Consider the following 19,305-nt stretch of genomic DNA (forward strand, 5'->3'; position numbering starts at 1 on the left):
CTTCTCGGAGGGGACTCTGCAGGAAGCCCATGGAGGGAAGGCTTATGGAGGAGGGTCACCTGCACAACTCACCTCCTGAGAACATTTTCAGAAACTGCTGGGTGGGCGGCTCCACAGAGCCAGCCCTCCTGCTAAGCACTTCACATGGGTTATCTTATCTAATCTTACGGAAACTGGCTATGGTAAGTACTTAAGAGTTGATTCAGTAATTTGGAAATGACTGGGCCACTGAGTGCCCAGTACTAAATGCTGAGGGTACCTCGGGGACAACAAGAAGCAGTCCTTACTCAGGGAGCTTGGAGGGTGTGTGTGTGTACAAGTGCACACACACGGGTGTATGTTATTTCTCTCTTTGTTCCAGAAAGGCTTTCAGAGAGCTCCTGGTCTGGGCGGGCAGGGGTAGGTGGCCCAGGAGAAGGTAGCAAACCCACAGCAACAGCCTGGGAGACTGCGGGTCCAGCTGACAGCGGCGTGAGAGTGAAGAAGCCTTCGCAGCAGACAGGAGAACTCGATGGTGGTTTTAGCCCTGGAAGTGGGTGTTCCCCTCCAGGGAGAGAGAAGAGTGGTAGGCCAGTGTTGGGGGCACCCTGCGCCCCCAGCACATAAGTGGACTTCATGAGAGGTATCAGCTCCATTCTGCGGGATTGGTGGGAAGGAGAAATTTATCCTTGTCAGGGCGATGGTGAAGCTGACGTGGACGGGGATCATCTGCACGGGGCCTTGAGGGACACAGGGCTTCAAAGGAGCCCCTCTTTCTACTCTGTTTCTTCAGGAGTCTCAACCCGGCTGCAGACATGGCCAGCCTGCAGACACCTCCTGAGCCCCCAGTGTGTCGGGCCTGCCGCCCACCTTTCTCCCAGGAAGCCAGAGAGGTGCGGGTAGTGTCACCGCACAGGCTGAGCTCCAGCTTCCCGGCGCAGGCCCAGCACTCCCACAATCCTGCCCGTCCTGAGCCAACCACGTCACCAGGCGGGAACTTGGAACCTCACAGCTGCAGGCAGGTCAGCGGTGGAGAGAGGCATAAGCCCAGGTGCTGGGATCCCCCGCTGTCCCCTGCACGTGGGAGGCCACGGTGTCCTGGGCTGGGGCCTGCAGTTCCCTGTGTTGCTGTGCTGGGCACCGTCTGGGCATCGCTGCCATGTTGGTAAAACACCGTGGGTTTGTTTCAGCCGAGAGAGATGCAGATTGGTCAAAACAGGCTCTGATTCTCTTTATTGAATTGGGGGATATTGGATTTGTAGGACTCAACTTTCTGATGACAAAAAAAATTATCTGCGTGGCCAAATAAAGATGAACGAAGCTGAGAGCCAGCGCAAAGGGCCATTTCAGCCGCGGGCCCACCTCGCAGGCCACTTAGCAAAGCCGGGCTGGTGTCCTCTGCGGGGCTGGGCTGCAAAATGCCCTTTTGGATTTTTCTTAAGCTAACGTTAGTAAATTGCATATAAATTGAATCTCAGCTAAAAGGTAAAGATAGCCCACGGCCAAAGGGCAGGGCCACCCCCCACAGCAACGGCTGTGCTTTATAACCAGTCAGACACAAACTAAGAGGGGAAATACGGTTCCCTCGACTAATCAATTACATTTGGGTAATTGATCGTATATTATTATTGATGAAAGCCCATAATATGTGAGTTAGAAGGGAGAGGGTTCTCCAAAGATTAGATTTGTATACGAAAATGGAAGAGAAAAAACGACTCTCATAAAACCATTTGCGAGTGCTTTTTGGTGTCATGCCTGGCGGAACACGGGGCCTGGCCCTGATCATTCGTGAGTGTTTTATGGTGTCATGCTTGGTGGAACACGGGACCCAGCCCTGCACGGCTTCTCTCCGCTCCCTGTGCCCTGTCCACCTGGGAGAAGAGAGCGGGACATTTAGCAGAGAGGAAAGTTGTAAGGCCACAGGATCTGCCCAGTGGTCAAAACGTTGTCACAGGGAAGAGAGAGGACGTGGCCAGTGCAGCTGCCGAGGGCCACATTCCGTGGACGGTTCACAGAAGAAATGGGTTCCATGTAAGGAAGTGCTTTTTCACAAGGAGAAAAATCCAGTAGCAACAGCTTCCCAAGGGGCTGATCACCCCATTTCACCCCATCCCTGAAGGCAGCCGGCAAGGGTGGTGAGAGCTGCCCCCAGGGACACTGGAGAGAGCATCGGGCTGGGTGTAGGTGCATCTGGGTGAAGGCAGCTGGCAAAGGTGGTTAGAGGGGCCCCCCAACCCCCGGGACTCTGGAGAGGACATCCAGCTGGGTGCAGGTGCGTCTAGGTGAAGGCAGCTGGGAAGGGTGGTGAGAGCAGCCTCCGGGACTCTGGAGAGGACATCCAGCTGGGTGCAGGTGCGTCTAGGTGAAGGCAGCTGGGAAGGGTGGTGAGAGCAGCCTCCGGGACTCTGGAGAGGACATCCAGCTGGGTGCAGGTGCGTCTAGGTGAAGGCAGCAGGTGCATCTAGGTGAAGGCAGCTGGGAAGGGTGGTGAGAGCGGCCCCTGGGACTCTGGAGAGGACATCCAGCTGGGTGCAGGTGCGTCTAGGTGAAGGCAGCAGGGGCATCTAGGTGAAGGCAGCTGGGAAGAGTGGTGAGAGCGGCCCCTGGGTCTCTGGAGAGGGCATCCAACTGGGTGCAGGTGTACCTAGGTGAAGGCAGCTGGGAAGGGTGGTGAGAGCGGCCCCCGGGACTCTGGAGAGGACATCCAGCTGGGTGGAGGTGCGTCTAGGTGAAGACAGCTGGGAAGGGTGGTTAGAGAGGCTCCCTGCCTGAGATGCCAGAGAGGACATCAGGCTGGGTGAAGGTTTCTCTCGGTGCCCTTCAAAGCCGCTTCAAAATCAAGACTCTCCCACCTCCCTCACTCTCCCACCTCCCCTCACTCTTCCACCACCTCCCTCACTCTCCCACCACCTCCCTCACTCTCCCATCTCCCCTCACTCGCCCACCACCTCCCTCACTCTTCCACCACCTCCCTCACTCTCCCACCACCTCCCTCACTCTCCCACCACCTCCCTCACCCATCTCCCCTCACTCGCCCACCACCTCCCCTCACTCGCCCACCACCTCCCCACACTCGCCCACCACCTCCCCTCGCTCGCCCATCACCTCCCTCACTCGCCCACCACCTCCCCTCACTCTCCCACCTCCCTCACTCTCTGAGAACAGCTATTTTCTTACTGTTCAGAGAAAACAGGCCAGGAGGTGGCCAGGGTCTCCACTTCCAGCCTCCAGTCACCACACCCATTTCACCTTCCTTTCTGCTGCTCCAGCCCCCATGGCCCAGAGCCCCTGCAGGCGCTGAGGCCCACACCTTCTCACCCCCTTACCCCCACCCCCACCTCCCTTTCCCAACTCAGACTTCGGGCTGATGGCACGCGTGATTTAGAATCGTTTTGACCCCCCTTCCAGAGGATAAGCACCCTCCCTTGGCCTCCCCCACACCCCAGTGAGGGCTGGTACCCTGTTTCCCTCGCAGATGACTCAGTCCACCCTCCACCATGCCCCAGAGACGCCTTGGACAAGCTCTGTGACATCCACACCAGCAACATCAACAGCCCGTTTCCAGTTTTCATCCTGTTGCTTGTTCATTTATTCATTCATTTCATTCGTCGTCTCTTCTCTGCCCGGTGAGCATCAGGGTGGCCAGCTCTCTGCTCGGACCTGGGATGCAGAGGGGGTCCAAAGGACACAGCTCGCTGCTCCCTCCCGCACAGGCCTTACAGGTCAGCAGGGACCCCAGACAGGGCAAGGACACTCCGGGAGCCAAGCCGAGCACCCGGTGACGGGGACGATGGGAAGCCCTGGGTGCACACCAGACCCCACACGCGTGCTCTCTCAAACCCCCTCACCCTAAACGCTCCCACCAACACTGCTGCCTGGTTTCCTCCTCTCTGGAGACTCCGTCCTGGTCTCTTCACGAAGCCTTCTCCCTGACTTCTTTTTATAAATTGAGATAAAATTCACATCACTTAGTATTCACCATTTTAAAGTGCTATTCTTTGGGTTTTTGTATTTCACATTTGTACAACCATCATCACTCTCTAACTTCAGAACTTTTTCATCATCCCCCCAAAAACTGCGTCCCCATCACAGTCACACACACCCCAGCCCAGGCAACCACATTCTCATCTCTTCTATGGTACATGAGCTGTTCATGTCACCTACTTCGTCTTAGGTCAATTTTACCCATTTATATTTATATTTTAGTATATGTTACATATTTAATTCGTATTTTTCTAGGAAGTCATCTCTTTTTTTCTTGGTGTTCAACTTTAGTGAAGAGTTATATAAAGAGTTCTATGAAGTTTTTTTAAAAATATATTTTAAATCTCTTCCCATTTTTTAGTCACAACTCTTTTCTTATTTTTCATTGTGTCTCTTTTGCTTTCTTTATTTCTTAATCAGGTTTATGACAGATGTGTCTGTTTTGTTGTGTCTTTAAAGAACCAACTTGGGGGCTTCTGAGTATTTTCTACCATTTTCGTTTGCTTTCTATTTGTTTTGTCATTTTCGTCATTTTCATCTCTTTTTCTAATACTTTCTTTTCTTTTCTTTTCTTTTTTTTTTTTTTTTTTTTGAGACTGAGTCTCACTTTGTTGCCCAGGCTGGAGTGCAGTGGCATGATCTTGGCTCACTCCAACCTCCGCTTCCCGGGTTCAAGAGATTCTCGTGTCCCAGCCTCCCAAGTAGCTGGGATTACAGGCACCCACCATCACGCCCAGCTAATTTTTGTATTTTTGGTAGAGATGGGGTATCACCATGTTGGCCAGGATGGTCTCAAACTCCTGACCTCAAGTGATCCGCCCACCTCAGCCTCCCCAAGTGCTGAGATTACAGGCGTGAGCCACCGCGCCCTGCCTCTAATACTTTCTTAAAGTGATAGATCGATTCCTTTCTTATAGTCTTTCTTCTTCAATACCAAATGTATTGAAGGCTTTCTTGCTTCTCACTGAGGAGCTTCCCTTTTCGTGGCTGTCAGATTAGTTTCTAATTCCAGCTTTCATTCTAATTCCAAGAATGTCATACAGAGTGATTCCTTTCCCAAATCTCCTCTCCCCTCTCCCTGTAGTAACAACACCCTTGGTGTTTACTGGATCCACATTCACCCAGGATAAAAGGTGCATCTCCCAGCATCTCCTGAGTCAGCTGTGGCCATGTGACTATGTCTGGCCAATAGGGTGTGAGCAGAAGCGATGGTGCCCTCCATGTCTGTCTGCTGGGGTACAGGTGTGACAGTGAGCCAGCTGGGACCATGTGGAGGAGGGCACCCCCTAAGATTGTGGACCAGCAGCATGATGAAGCCTAGGTGCTCAGAGAGCACCCAGCTCCCTGCCCACCACACAGCCCAGACTTTTGTGTTAGAAATAACAAAAAAAGTTATTTTTATGTCCATAATGGTGATCCACTCTTCTTTGGTTCTCAGCCATGCAGCTAAACCTATTCTGTAAGATTAAAAGTACAGTTTAACAGTATATTGCTTACTTTCCATATACTGAGAGTTTCTGGGGGGAGAGGAGCAAAAATTTATTATTTCTAATTTTTCTAGAATACAACTAGAAAAAAAAATCTACCTTTTCAACTTTCTTATGGTTTTCTTTGCAACTACAAACATCATCAATGTTTATAAATGGTCAATGGGTCTTTGACAAACTGTATAATCTCTATGTGAAGCAGGGGATGTTTTACACATTTATTAAATCAAGTTTACTGGTTATGTGGTTCAATTCTCTAAAATATAATTTATTTATTTATCATCTATTAAGTTGGTCTGATTCTGAAGATGGTACCTAGCATGGGGCCATCTGGGATCCTGCTTTTATTAAGTTCTTATATTTCTAAATAACTTGGCTTTTATAGAGTTAGCTGCTGAATTGATTCATGTATAATACAGATTTATTTTTTATCTTACTCACTACTTACTCACAATGTCTTTCCCACTTCATGCTTTGCTCTTCACCTTGCCTCCTCTGTACTAAAGCATGCCTTGCTGTCCGGCCTGCGCTGCTTGGCACTTTTTTTTTTTTTTTTTTTTTGACAGAGTCTTGCTCTGTTGCCAGGGTGGAGTGCAGTGGTGTGATCTCGGCTCACTGCAACCTCTGCCTCCCGGGTTCAAGCAATTCTCCTGCCTCAGCCTCCCAGGTAGCTGGGATTACAGGCGCCACCACGCCCAGCTAATTTTTGTATTTTTAGTAGAGACGTAGGTTCTCCAAGCTGGCCAGGCTGGTCTCGAACTCCTGACCTCGTGATCCACCCGCCTCAGCCTCCCAGAGTGCTGGGATTACAGGCGTGAACCACCGCACCCGGCCGGCACCACTTTATTTGAAGCCTTGTTTATCACTGGTCCATAATTACGCTTCTTTAAAATGCATGCAACGTGTTTTCAACCCCGGTCGGATGATCTTTTTGCGGTTCCCTGGGTTGCAGCGGGCTCAGGCTTCTCTCCTAGTTTACCCCGAGGGCTCTCCCCTGCTCAGAGTCCCCGCGTGGTCCCGGCGCTCCCGTGCCACCAGGCGGCGCTGTTCCCTTCCATTCTCGGCGTCAGACTCCCAGTCCTGCAGGACAGGAACCCAAACACCACCCTCCACCAGCGACTGGGAGCCCTTCTCCCCACCACGCCTGAGCCCCCGGGGGCTTCCGGCCACTTACACCCCCAGGCCCGGGAGGTCAGCCGTGGGATGCCTCTCGATCGCATGCTCCTCATTCCACAGTCAAACCTCACTTTCCCGGGGCTCTCACGTGGCCTTGAATCTCTCAGAGAGCTGGATAGCCCCTGCTTCCTCTTCCTCCTGCTGGCCCTGTGCTAAGTCCCTGCTCGTCTGCTCAGAGGAGGGTCTGGGGGTCATCTTCCCTTTATCCTTGCCAATCTACATGTCTTTCTTTCTCTGTGACCCACAAATTCCATCTGAAGGGGCAGTGAGAGAGTGGCAGAGAACGCAGTCCCAGCCCAAAGCCAGGTTTTCTGGTTTCTAACCCTGCCTGTGTGACGGTGCACAAGTCACTTGACCTGTCCCTGCCTGTGAGATGGGGATAATTCTTTTTTTTTTTTTTTTTTTTTTGAGACGGAATCTTGCTCTGTTGCCCAGGCTGGAGTGCAGTGGTGGGAACTCGGCTCACTGCAAGCTCCGCCTCCCAGGTTCATGCCATTCTCCTGCCTCAGCCTCCAAGTAGCTGGGACTACAGGCGCCGCCACCTCGCCCGGCTAGTTTTTTGTATTTTTAGTAGAGACGGGGTTTCACCGTGTTAGCCAGGCTGGTCTCGATCTTCTGACCTCGTGATCCGTCCGTCTCAGCCTCCCAAAGTGCTGGGATTACAGGCTTGAGCCACTGCGCCCAGCCGAGATGGGGATAATTCTAATATGTCTCTCCTTAAGGAGAGGAAACAAGTTGAACAAGTTCAGACAACATTTAAGTTGTGCCTGGATAGGGAAAACAGTCCATGGGTATCAGCTATTATTATATCATTTATTATGAGTAGTATTATTCATGCTGGGGTATAGAGTGTCAGGGTAGAGCCCTTTCCTCTGAACGCTTTGTAAACATCCATCAGTCTTCTTTTATTTGTTTGTTTATTTATTTTGGAGACAGGGTCTCGCTCTGTCACCCAGGCTGGAGTGCAGTAGCACAATCTCGGCTCACTGCAACCTCTGCCTCCTGGGTTCAAGCAATTCTCCTGCCTCAGCCTCCTGAGTGTAGCTGGGATTACAGGTGCCTGCCACCATACCCAGCTAATTTTTTGTATTTTTTTTTAGTAGAGATGGGGTTTCTCCATATTAGCCAGGCTGGTCTCGAACTCCTGACCTCAAGTGATCTGCCTGCCTCGGCCTCCCAAAGTGTAGGGATTACAGGCGTGAGCCATCGCGCCAGGTCTTTTTTCTATTGTATTTTATTTCCCTATTATTTGCATATGGGGCTACTGGATCTGTTCTCAAAATCTCTTTTCCCTCATAACTTCCTCGAGGCGGTATTTTTGCTTTATGTTTCAGGTAATTCCTCCATTTGTTTCTCCCCAACATGAATTGAGAACTCAGAGACATGAGTCGCTCCTCTGATTCAACTCGTAAATGGGTTTTTCGTTTACAAATAATGATTTCTAGTTCCAGAAATTGTTCATGCTGCTGTTGAACGTATCCACCTGTCTGTCCATTGTCGTGTTTTAAGAGGCAGCACCTCTCCCTGAGACCAGTCCCCTGGGGACCCACTCCTCGGGGTCTCAGCTCTAGACACATGGCCTCCTGGCCAGGCACGGTTTCTGGAGGGGCTGTGGCTCCTCATGGCACCTTGGTCTTCTCAGCTGCTAGGAATATTAAAAGTCAATCATCAGAGCTTATATGTAGCCCTAGTGGGTTATATCCCAGAACGAAAGGAACTTGAAGAAACAAGTGGAGCTGTTTGCAGTGATTGCACTGTGGGTAGCGGGCTGGCCCTGGGCTGTGAGATTATCGTGTGTGCTTCGGATAAAGCAGGCACAGTTGTGTGACTTTCTACTCTGTCCTTTCCCTGCTTTGCCCTGAAATCTGGGATTCTCTACAGGAGAAGGTCATTCTGGTTTGGAACTGGAAGTAGCGACATGAACCCTCTGTGTTTTATATTTTTGTTTCTGTTTTTGAGATGGAGTCTTGCTCTGTTGCCCAGGCTGTGGTCCAATGGCACGATCTCAGCTCACTGCAACCTCCGCCTCCCGGGTTCAAGCAATTCTTCTGCCTCAGCCTCCAGATTAGCCTGCCACCATGCCTAGCTAATTTTTTTTTCTTTCTTTTTTTTTTTTTTTTTTTTTTTGCATTTTTAATAGAGATGGGGGTTTCACCATGTTGGCCGGGCTGGTCTTGAACTCCTGACCTCAGGTGATCCACCGGCCTCAGCCTCCCAAAGTGCTGGGATTACAGGCGTGAGCCACCACTCCCAGCCTTATGTGTTTTCCCTTTAAAAACAACTGGATATCTAGCTCTGTCCACGGACGGGCCTGGAAGCGATGAGCACCCCTACAGCAATAGGCAGCCCTGGTGCACGGCTGCGTTTTCCCGATGCCATGTCCACACTAGCGTCCACCCGAACCACTGCCAGAGAGGCTCTCCAAATGAAAATGAGGTTCGTTCAGGAGTCGGGCATTGCAGTAGAAATACATATGCTGGAGTCCGCTGTGCGTATTCAGGCAAGTACAAGCACAAAGGCATTAATGGGAAAGTGAGGAGAATCACATCATTGTTTTGGGATAATTATCCTTGCCACGGGAATCAGTAACACGGGTGGTAACAGTCTGAGGCTGGGCAGGCGTCCTCGCAGAAGTGTGTTTTGTGTGAGGCTGTCATGGACTTTGCTCACGAGTGCGGCATTTGCCGTCTTCCGTGATGGATTTATGGGGAATACCGTCAGGGTTGTGCCCAGCTTTATCGGTTGCGGTTCCGGTTTGCTTTGTTTTTAACACAGGTGTCCCTGTTTTGATTCTGACAGCTTTCGCACTGGAAACCAGGGGACGCGGAAAGTGAGAGGGGGCAGCAGGGCCCAGCCAGGGTGTCATTACGGACTGCGCAGATTCTAGCAAAAGGACACGGAGCCAGGCGTGGTGGCTCACTCCTATAATCCCAGCACTTTGGGAGGCCGAGGTGGGTGGATCACCTGAGGTCAGGAGTTCGAGACCAACCTAGCCAACATGTTGAAACCCCATCTGTACTTAAAAAAATACAAACATTAGCCGGCGTAGTGGCAGGCACCGGTAATCCCAGCTGCTTGGGAGGCTGAGGCACGAGAATCGCTTGAACTCAGGAGGTGGAGGTTGCAGTGAGCCTAGATCGTGCCACTGCACTCCAGCCTGGGTGACAGAGTAAGATTCTGTCTCAAAACAAACAAACAAAAAAGGACATGGAAGTGCGGAACGGTCCGCCACTGGCTGGATCTGGGGTGGTGTGTGGAGAGAATGCCATCTCCTCGTCTCCCCCTCCCCAGCTCCCACTCTTGCCATGGCCCTCCTGCACAGCCTTCCCCAAGGCTCCCTGACCAACTCCTCATCCCAGTTTCTATGATGGGGACCTGGTCCTTGGCTCCTGACATGAACTGGGCTCTGGAATGAGTCCTTCCACCCCACACACCCACTGATTAGGCTTTTCCCTAGACAATGTGAATGGGTGGGACAGAATGAAGTGCAGGGAAGGCCTCGTGCAGGTGCCCCTCGGGCACTGAGACTGAGCAGCCACCTGCACACCCTGAGTCCTGGGCAACTTGCGCCCGCTGTCTCCACACCGATATCAGCAAAGCAGGAAGCAGAGGTCTGCTCCATAGGCCTCCTGGGGTTTCAGAGGACCCCTGCATGGTGCCCTGTATGCAGTGGAACCAAATAAATGTAGACCTTCAAGTCACTAGGCACATGGGTGAATGTAGGGTGCAGGGGCTCGGGAGGCTGTGAGATGTTTCCCAAACACTCCAGATCATTACCCGTGCCTTGCTCAGCAAACCAAGCTCTGCTGTGCCAGTGCAAGACTTGAGGACTGTAGGCTGCCTGAGCCCTCCCCGTGCCTTCCCCTCAGAGCACACTGCCCAGCGCAGGGGGTGTGCCTGCTCCTCTGGGCTTCAGCTGGGAAGCCCGAGGCCTTCACGTCAGGGCATAGGTGCCAGGAGCCAATGGAGTGAGACTGAGGGTGCTGGTGGGGACCATGCTGTCATTCAGTTGAGGTTGAAGCATTGCTCAGAGTGGATGCCCATTTCCATGGAGGGGCCTGCCCGGGCCTGGAGCTCTGGAAACCAGGACAGCTGATGGGCACAGCCGGGAGCGCGTGAGGGGCCATTGCATGGCAGATGTTACCCTCTCCTAGGGGCTGAACCGTGTCCCTCCCACAAAATTCATCTGCTGAAGTCCCAGCCCCAGGTCCTCAGTGTGATCTTATTTGGAGGTAGCATCTTTATAAAGGTAACTACATTAAAATGAGGGTCACTAGGGTCTTATATGAGGCCCTAGCCCAGTATAAGAAGAGGAATGTGGACAGAGACACACGTAGTGGGACGATGATGGGAAGAGGGGGGGAAAGATGACTGCCAACGCGCCAGGGAGTGTGGCGCCAGAAGGAGCCTGCCCTGCCGACAGGGCTCTGACGTCAGCCCCCAGTGCTGTGGGAGGACACACTTCTGCTGCTGAAGCGCCAGGTCTCTGCTGCTTTTTGACACAGCCCTGGCCGGCTCAGGCACCTTCTCTGCCGCATTCTCTGTTCAGGCTATGGGACCCCTTCCTGGAGGATCCTGGGGCTGACAGACTTTCTGGATGGTGAGAGAGGGGACAAGAGAGGGTCCCTGGACCCCAGTAGCATGATCGGGATGAGGGAGGGCCCAGGAATATCCACTGCCATGGAGCCAGGCCCCCCGGAAGCCTGTGAGCCTGAGTGTGGTCCCCTCGACTGTGCCATGAGGCCCCAGGCTCTGGCCAGCTCTCCTGCCCTTGAGGTCTTGACCCTACCTTGGGGTCACCTGCTGCCCACCCCCATCCTCCCATTCAGCGCCCCCGCTTCTCCTCTGCACTCCAGGACACATGATCTTCAGCTGCAGGATCCAGAGCACAGCTCCTACAGCGGCTCACACCCTTGGCCCACCTCAGTGTCCCATTTGAAGTCAGTTCAAGGCCTCGTGGTCTGGGAAAAGCCACCTAGTCCACCTGGCCCAGCACAGATGGGCTGGAGTCTCGGGCCTGCAAGCGGGGCCTGTGGGCAGCAGGATAGCTGCCTGGGGTTGCCCCATGGGGCCCAGGCCACAGCTGTCCCCAGGCAACAAGGGTCAGTCCCTAGCCTTCCCTGGAAAGTGCCTCACACAGAGCCTCTCGTTCCAGTGGAAAGTGGATATAAACACTTTAATAAAACGGCAGCGGCTTTGTGGGATGTCTGTGGCAGACAAAATCAAGAGCCAGGGGCCCGGGATGCGGAGATGGGCCTGGGTCTCCACATCCAGGCGGGTGCTGGGGCTGGGGTTAGTACTTGAGCAGCCAGCGTGGCCTGTGCGTGCTCAGCGATGTGAAGTAGGACCACCACCAGGGCTTGCTCCCGTCGGCCGAGGGCTGCCTGCGTGCCCGGAGCGGGTCGGGCTCCGTGGCCTCCCCCAAAGAGCTGGCACCTCCCAGCGGGCCGTGGGGCCCAGTCCTCCGCAGCCCATGAAGAAAGTTCCTGGGTCCCACCCCCAGAGGCTGCAGAATGAAGTCGACACGGCCAGCCCTCTTCATCCGGGCGGGGAGGATGACTTTCTTGATGACCTTGGTGTAGCCAGGGGCTTGGGCAATGACAATGTGGGTACCTGGGGGCAGCAATCTCCAGTAGTCGCCATCAGGGGCTGTGGACAAACAGATTACAAATGATTCTCAGGAGGACTGCAGACCCAGCCACGGGGTGATGGGTGATGGGTGTGAGTGGGGAGAGGTTGGCGTGGGAGGCAGACGCCAAACGTGCACTTCCCTCTGTGTGAGCCTGGAATGTTCTTTCCACCTCTTTTCTCTGTCAGACTCTTTTATCCCTCAAAACCCTGCGTAGGCACCCCCTCTTCTCTGAAACCTTCGATGACCACTCCCATCCCCCATACCCAACCACAGTTAGCAAAAGTCCTGCTCTTCTCTGGACCACATCTCTGCCAGGTGACACATCACAGCATACTGCCATTTTTCGTCAGCTGTGAAATCCCTTTAAGGGCAGCCAGAGCCCGCACGGGGCTGGACATCCCAGCTTGTCAATGGGGTATGAACTTTGGGATCGAAACCAACAGGTTTCTGGGTGGAGTCGGCTCTCCCCAGCACTCTTGGAGAAGGAGGCATTTTCGTAGGAATACAGGCATCCACCCGTCATTCAGTAGCCATGGCCGGGCAAGCTCTTCCCTCACCAAATGCTGCAAGGAGACGCAGCCTGAAGCAGGCGCAGACCCTGGTTCCTGCCCACCCTCCCCGACCCAACCAGCCTGGGAAGGAATGGAACATCCTGCCAACGGCTGGGCACACTATGAGTGCGTGAGGGTGCCAGCTGCCACTATGTGGCATTCCCTTGGCAGACGTGGGCGCCAGGGACGTGCTCACCTGTGGTGATGTCGTGGCGAATGCCTTTGACTAAGATCCGGGCGTTTTTGACTGGCTTGCCGAATTTGTCCATCACCACACCTTTGATGCCCCGGTGCACCTAAAGAGACCAAGGAGAGGCCACAGAGATGGCGTGAGCTCTCCCAGTGAGCATGGAGGCCGTCAGCTGGTTCCCCACATGCTCCTCAGAGCTCAGTATCTCAGGGGAACCACCCCACAGAGCCCCACTCCGCCAGCCCTCACTCTGCCATCTTTAACAAGTCAGTCACTCCCCTCTCTGAGCCTCAGTTTCCTCCCTGGCAATTGACCTGAGCATGTTCCGGGCTTTTGAATGACCCTGCATCTCGCCCGAGGCGGGGCTGACTCCATCTCAACGGGCATTGAGCAGAGAACCCTTTCCTGCCACTCTTCTGACTGATTGGCATTCCTTCCCTGCCTTCCCAGCCACAACGGGACTCACTGGTTCCCTCTGAGCTGAGGCTCCTGAAGGCAGCGTGGGTGTCGGAGAGGACGAGGGCTGAGTGCCTGGACGCTGGCTAGAGCAGCGCGGTTTCTTCATCATACACGAGGATAGCACGCCCTGCCTTGGTACCGCTCGCCTGGCCTTGGCACGAACTGATCCTCAGCACACAAGCTCCCTGCACGCGCACAGCGCCAACGTTTTCACCCTGGAAAGCCCCTCCCAGAGCTGCCGATCCTATCCGCATTTCTTCTAAAACAGTCAATGACAGACCACCACATGGCCCCTGCTATAGTAAGCAGAAAACAGCTTGGGGTCCAAGGATGCTGAAGGTCACGCTGAGCGGGACCAGGATGCCTGTGGGGAGAGGAGTCAGTCCAGCGAGGCTGCCCCATGCCCAGGCCCTGCGCGGGGCTCAGCAGCAACAGATCCCCTAGGGAAAGGGCTCCCAGCCAGGCCCTGCTGTGCTTCCCGAAACTGTGAAAATGATCTTGCTCCTCTTAAAATCAGGATAAAAGCAAAACTTTTTAGGTTGGAGAGACTGTTTTCCTATATATTCATCTTTACGTCGACAGTTGTAAAAGTGCAGTTTTAAATACTTCCTATGGAGGGAGGAGTCCGCAGAAGCAAAGGGCCTGGGCCCACAGGGTCAGGACCCGGCCCTGGCAACAGGAGCGTCCTCCTTCCCTGGCCCAGGGACGTGAGCCTGAGAGGGGCTGGTTTTTCTCTGGGCCAGAGAACCAGCTCTGCCCCAGTGACTCCTCACTTCAGACAAACCTTTGCTTCTGGGTGCCTCAGTTTCCTCAGCTGTAAAATGTTCCTGAGGCCAAAGCAGCTCTGGTTTCTGCAGGACTGATGACTTTAGCAACCAGCATGTGAACTCTAATCCCACCGTGGCTGACCCCACAGTGACCCATGAGGAAACCAACTCGCCTGACACACGCTGCCGGCGAGCTCAGACCCCACGGCTCCTAACTGCCGTTCCAGGCTCACGCCCAGCCCTCAGTGGCACGGGTGGCTTAAACAGGGGGCGGGCACCCAGTCCAGCTCCACCAAGCACAAGCTATCACTTGTCTCTGTGCCGCAGGAATTTGGGGAAGCCAGAGCACATGGAATCCTGACGAGCACATCACAGGGTCCCAGCCCTCCTGACGCGGTGGAGAAGGAGTGACGGCCACTGCCCGCTGCCCTCTGGGGCTTGTGACCCCCACCCTGGATGCTCTTGTCCACACTTCACAGCCTAATGGCATTGCACTCCTGAAACAATGTCTCGTGGACTCACATTTAGCGGGAGGGAGAGCGTAAAAAGTAAGGCTTTCCTGCGTGAGAGGTGATGGGGAGAAACTGGACGGCTTGAGAAGCCACCGTGCCCCTCAGCCACCCCGCCCCGTGGATCCTCCTCACCCCCAGACAGCATCTCTGAGCCCTCTCTGCTTAGAATACCCTCACCAGCCCCTCACCGGGACAATTCCTTCCCACCCTTCAAAACACAGATCATACTCCTCCTCCTCCAGGAAGCCCTCCCTGATGACCAGCCACACTGGGGGCCTACCCCAGGGTCCCACAGCCCCAGGCTTCCTCTCTGCCAGCCCTCACTTCTGCCTCCCCCAGCCCCACCTGAGGGCAGGGGCTCTCCCAGGAAGGTGTCTTACAGGAAGGCCCTCACTCAACATCAGCCTGCACTGGATGGATTTTTTTTCTGTCCCTGCTCTTGGGCCCAAGGCCACGAAACACGGGGCACATACGGTTCTCTGGCGGGGAAGCAGAGCTGCCACGCCGCCCCTCCCCTAGCCCTGGATTATGTAGACTCCCACCCGAGGCCTGGCCAGGATCACTATGAAAAAAGCCTCAATTGGCCACGACAGGCTTGATCCTTATCAGGAGGCCGCACCCAGCTCTCCGCCAGCCAGCAAACCGCCCGGCCTTCCAAGGTCCAGGCTCGCTGTAAATCTTCATATCCCAAGACTTCACGTGTAATATCCAGGAGCAATGCCAGCCATATTTGAGGCTCCTTCAACCTCATGTTCACCAGACAGATGCAAAATGCATTGTGCACAGGCCTGGCACAAGAGCTTATAGAAGAGTGAGACTCACTGCAGGTGGCACAATGCTGCGGCATAGCCATCAGAAAGAAACTCAAATGGAAGAATGTTCCATTATAACTTTGTTTGGGTCTTTGTTTATTTCCTTCCTCAGTGGCTGCTGCCCTAAGGAGTTCACTTAATTCTTACTTGGAGGCAAGTTCCTGATTTTTCTAGAAAGGAGGGGGCTCATGGACAGAAGGCTTGGGAACAAGCAGATCTGGGTGACACCAGACAGGCCATGTGACTCTCTGACCCTCTGTCTCCTCCTCTGGCTGTCTCACAGACACTGGGAGCCTGGAGCGTGAGCCTGTGTGTGGCCCAGAGACTCCAGGTCAGAACCACAACTCCATCTATAAAATGGGACGGCCCTGTCTGCCGCCCCGCCTGATGTCAAAACCGGCTGCCCTGTGTGGGTGGGCGCCAACTGTACGGTGCTGTGCCCTCACCCCTCCTTGCTGCTGCAGCTCAACCCTCCTTCTGAGGTCTGCTTCTCACTGGGCCTCTGTGCTCATATGCAATTCATGTGATTCTTGAAAACGCTTGGGAAAAAAATAACAGAAGTGTCTTCAGAACCCAGGCTCTCTTCCGTGTGACATCCCGGGTCCTTCTCGGGGTCCCCAGCACCCTCGGTGTGAGCTGTGCTGGACGGGGAGCAGACACGGGCACAGGGTCCCCACTCTGACACTGAGTGCTAGGGAGACCTTGGCCCTCTGGGGCAGCGAGGCAGTCATTTTAGACACGTTCTCAGCCATCCCTACTCACCTCCCACCTGCCTGCTTCTGGGTGCCCTCAGCCTCATGACAGTAGTCACCCCTCAGTCAGGCCGCCCTGCCCCGCCCCCAGGCTCTGCCAGCCACTTCCTGCCTGTACCCTCCCCTCCGAGGCCCCAAAGCCCTGCCTGAGCCACACAGCTACCCCACTGCCCACAGCCCTCACTCCCGCGCCTCCTGGAGCGCAGTGCCTGCCCCATCCCACGGCTCGAGTCCTCACCACAGCCCCCGCGGCTCTCGAGGGTTTCAAAGGCCCCATGGGGTTCTAGTATGCTCCCCTCTGCTGGGAGCTCTCCCTGTCCTGTGGTTTGATGTCTCCTACCCTTCTTCAAGATGAAGCTGTGCGGCCGCCTCCCGGAAGCCCCCCGGCCTCCGAGGCTGGGTCAGACGCCTCACCGGGCTGCCCACATCCATGCTCCCTTGTTTAACTGTGCTGCTTTAGGTCATGACACCCTTGCTGCAGGGACTCCAACACATGGCACTGCCGCCCCAGCACCGACAGGGCACGCAGAGGAGAGCCGGCTGCTGCATCTCAAGTTGCGCATGGTGGACAGTGAACCCCAAACAAGTGGCAGCGAGAGGAGCATGCAGTGAACATGCAGGGGCAGTGAGCTGCTGGGGCCGCCCTGGGAGCCTGAATCTGCCCCACCCCACCCAGGCCCCAGCTGGGCCAGAGCCTGGAGACCATCAGAACTCACCGTCTCCATGAAATTCAGGAGTGACTCCTTGTTGTGCTGCCAGAGCGTGTACAGGGCCTCCTCGGGGGGGAACTTCACACAGCCCAGCTCCACTGTGATCTCAAAGCAGTTGGTGTGCAGATAGTTGAAGTCGGACATGCCTGTGGCACAGAGACAACCGGGAGGTCAAGGGTGTCAGCCGCACAGAGACAGCCGGGACGTCGGGGGCATCAGCTGAGCGCCCAGCAGGCAGGTGAGTGCAGCAGGTGAGTGCAGCAACAGACGCCCCTCCTACGACTGAGGGGCTGAACAACTGGGAGGTGGGCCATATGATCCCCACTTTGCAGATGTGCAGAAGGAGGCCTGGGATATTACAGGAAGGGGCAGAGCTGCATCTTGAGCCCAGGCAGCTTGGTGGCAAAGTCCACAGGCTTCCCCACCCCCGTGCTGTCTCTGGTGAGGTCGGGGATCAATCGGTTTCTAACAGAGAAGCCCACGGCACGGGGCAGCCACACAGGCCTCTGCCATCCCAGCTGCTGGCCTGGGGGCCCCATGGTGACAATGTCCATTGACCCAGACGCTGTCCTGACAAGAGTCTAGGAGGGCGATCCTATTAGCTCCATCTCCCAGAGAGACCACGGGCCCGGGCTAGGGTGGACAACCAGCCACCTGGCCAGCTGAGAAGGCCTCAGAGCAAGTTGGGCCTACCCCGGCTGTACCCGCTTCTGCCCTCTGTGCCACCTGCTTTTGGAGTTTCTTGTTCAGCAGAAGCCATGACCATCTCCAAGGCAGGCCTAGGGCGATGGCACCCACAGGGGGTAGCAGGGAGCCCTTCTGGAGTTCAAGGCTCCTGAACCGCCGACCCTGCAGCTGCTGTTGACAGTCCCTGCCCAGACCCCAGTGTAGCCACAGTCACTGTCCCTGTGGTCCAGCTAGCTCTGGTCCCTGGCCTCCTGCTTTCCCAGGGCTGTGTCAGGTGCAAGAGGGGACAGAGGCCACGCACAGTGGCTCATGCTTATAATCCCAGCACTCTGGGAGGCCAAGGCGGGAGGATCAGGAGGTCAGGAGATCGAGACCATCCTGGCCAACACGGTGAAACCCCATCTCTGCTAAAAATACAAAAATTAGCTGGGTGTGGTGGTGTGCACCTGTAATCCCAGCTCCTCGGGAGGCTGAAGCAGGAGAATCGCTTGTACCCAGGAGGCAGAGATTGCAGTGAGCCGAGATCGCACCACTGCACTCCAGCCTGGGCGATAGAGTGAGACTCCATCTCAAAAAAAAAAAAAAGAGGGGACAGAGAGGGGCCTCTCCCAGCTCAGCTCCTGGGTGTCTATTGCAGACCCCAGTCACAGGGCTATGACCGGGGTTCAGGGCCCTCTGTCTGGGTTCGGGAAGGGAAAGAGGCTGCTCCGCACCGGGGAAAGACCACAGGTGCCAGTCATTGAGCAGGAGAGAAAAGTTTTCAGACCAGAGAACCCTTTCCTGCAGAGGGGCTGTGAAGGTGGCTTCAGAGTGTGCAAGAAGTGCCACCTTCTCTGCCCGCGTGCATGGGAGGAAGGGGCAGAAGGGGATGCCACGTGGGTCCCAGCTCTGCCACCTGTGGCCCTGGGCCTCCAGCAAGTCCTTCTCTCAGCTGAGCCCAGTGCTGTCATCTGTGTTGTGCTGGCATGGAGGGGTGCAGGCAGGGCCCAGAGCATGTGTGCCTAGTCTGGCGGGTGCCCCTCAGGACACACAGTGGCATGTGCCCATTATATTGCTCTCGTGCAGCCTCCCCCAGGGCAAATTGAGCAGATAAAAATGCACACGCTTCAAGTCGGGCTCCAGAGAAACCACAGATACAGTTGTAGTATCGGTCCACCCCACGCGGGTTCTCGTAAGCATATCCCACGCATTGGAACATCCTTATATTGTCCTAAAAACAATTCCTCACTGTCTCTTGGGAATTCCAATTTAACTGGAAGTCCAGCGTTTCATCTGGCAACTCCACTTCCCTAAAAGTCACAAAGGATTGGTCATGGGTAGAACCGTCAAATGTAAGTGTTCATAAAATAAACTACAGAAGCCGCGAGCCTGGGGCCTCCACAGCAGTCACACAACAGCTTTTCATCAAGACAGAAACCAAAACTCAAGCCAGCCTCCTCTCCATCAGGCGAGGCACCACCCTGTTTTCCAGGGTCTCCAACTGGATCCCAGCAGCAGACCTTGGAGTTAGGCCCTGCCCCTGCCCCACCCAGCCTCCACACCCCCACCCCTACCCCCACCCCCACCCCAGCCCCGCCCCATCCAGGCTCTGCACTCCCCGACTCCCA

At 54.9% G+C, this 19,305-nt stretch overlaps 1 protein-coding gene across 2 annotated transcripts in view; it reads right to left on the reverse strand.

Moving 5' to 3' along the window:
- Positions 1-11,775: 11,775 nt before the first annotated feature.
- The window catches only part of CPZ (carboxypeptidase Z), a 30,182-nt gene continuing 22,652 nt past the window's right edge, over positions 11,776-19,305 (reverse strand). For both annotated transcript variants that reach the window (XM_030921292.1, XM_030921288.1), the window contains 3 exons: positions 17,018-17,157; positions 13,006-13,105; positions 11,776-12,275 (listed from right to left, as the gene is read on the reverse strand). In XM_030921292.1, coding sequence (XP_030777152.1) covers positions 11,920-12,275; positions 13,006-13,105; positions 17,018-17,157 — 596 coding nt within the window. In that variant the 3' untranslated portion in view covers positions 11,776-11,919. The remainder of the gene's footprint in view (positions 12,276-13,005; positions 13,106-17,017; positions 17,158-19,305) is intronic.

Source organism: Rhinopithecus roxellana, chromosome 2 (genome assembly GCF_007565055.1).
Source record: "Rhinopithecus roxellana isolate Shanxi Qingling chromosome 2, ASM756505v1, whole genome shotgun sequence".
Lineage (NCBI taxonomy): Eukaryota > Metazoa > Chordata > Mammalia > Primates > Cercopithecidae > Rhinopithecus > Rhinopithecus roxellana.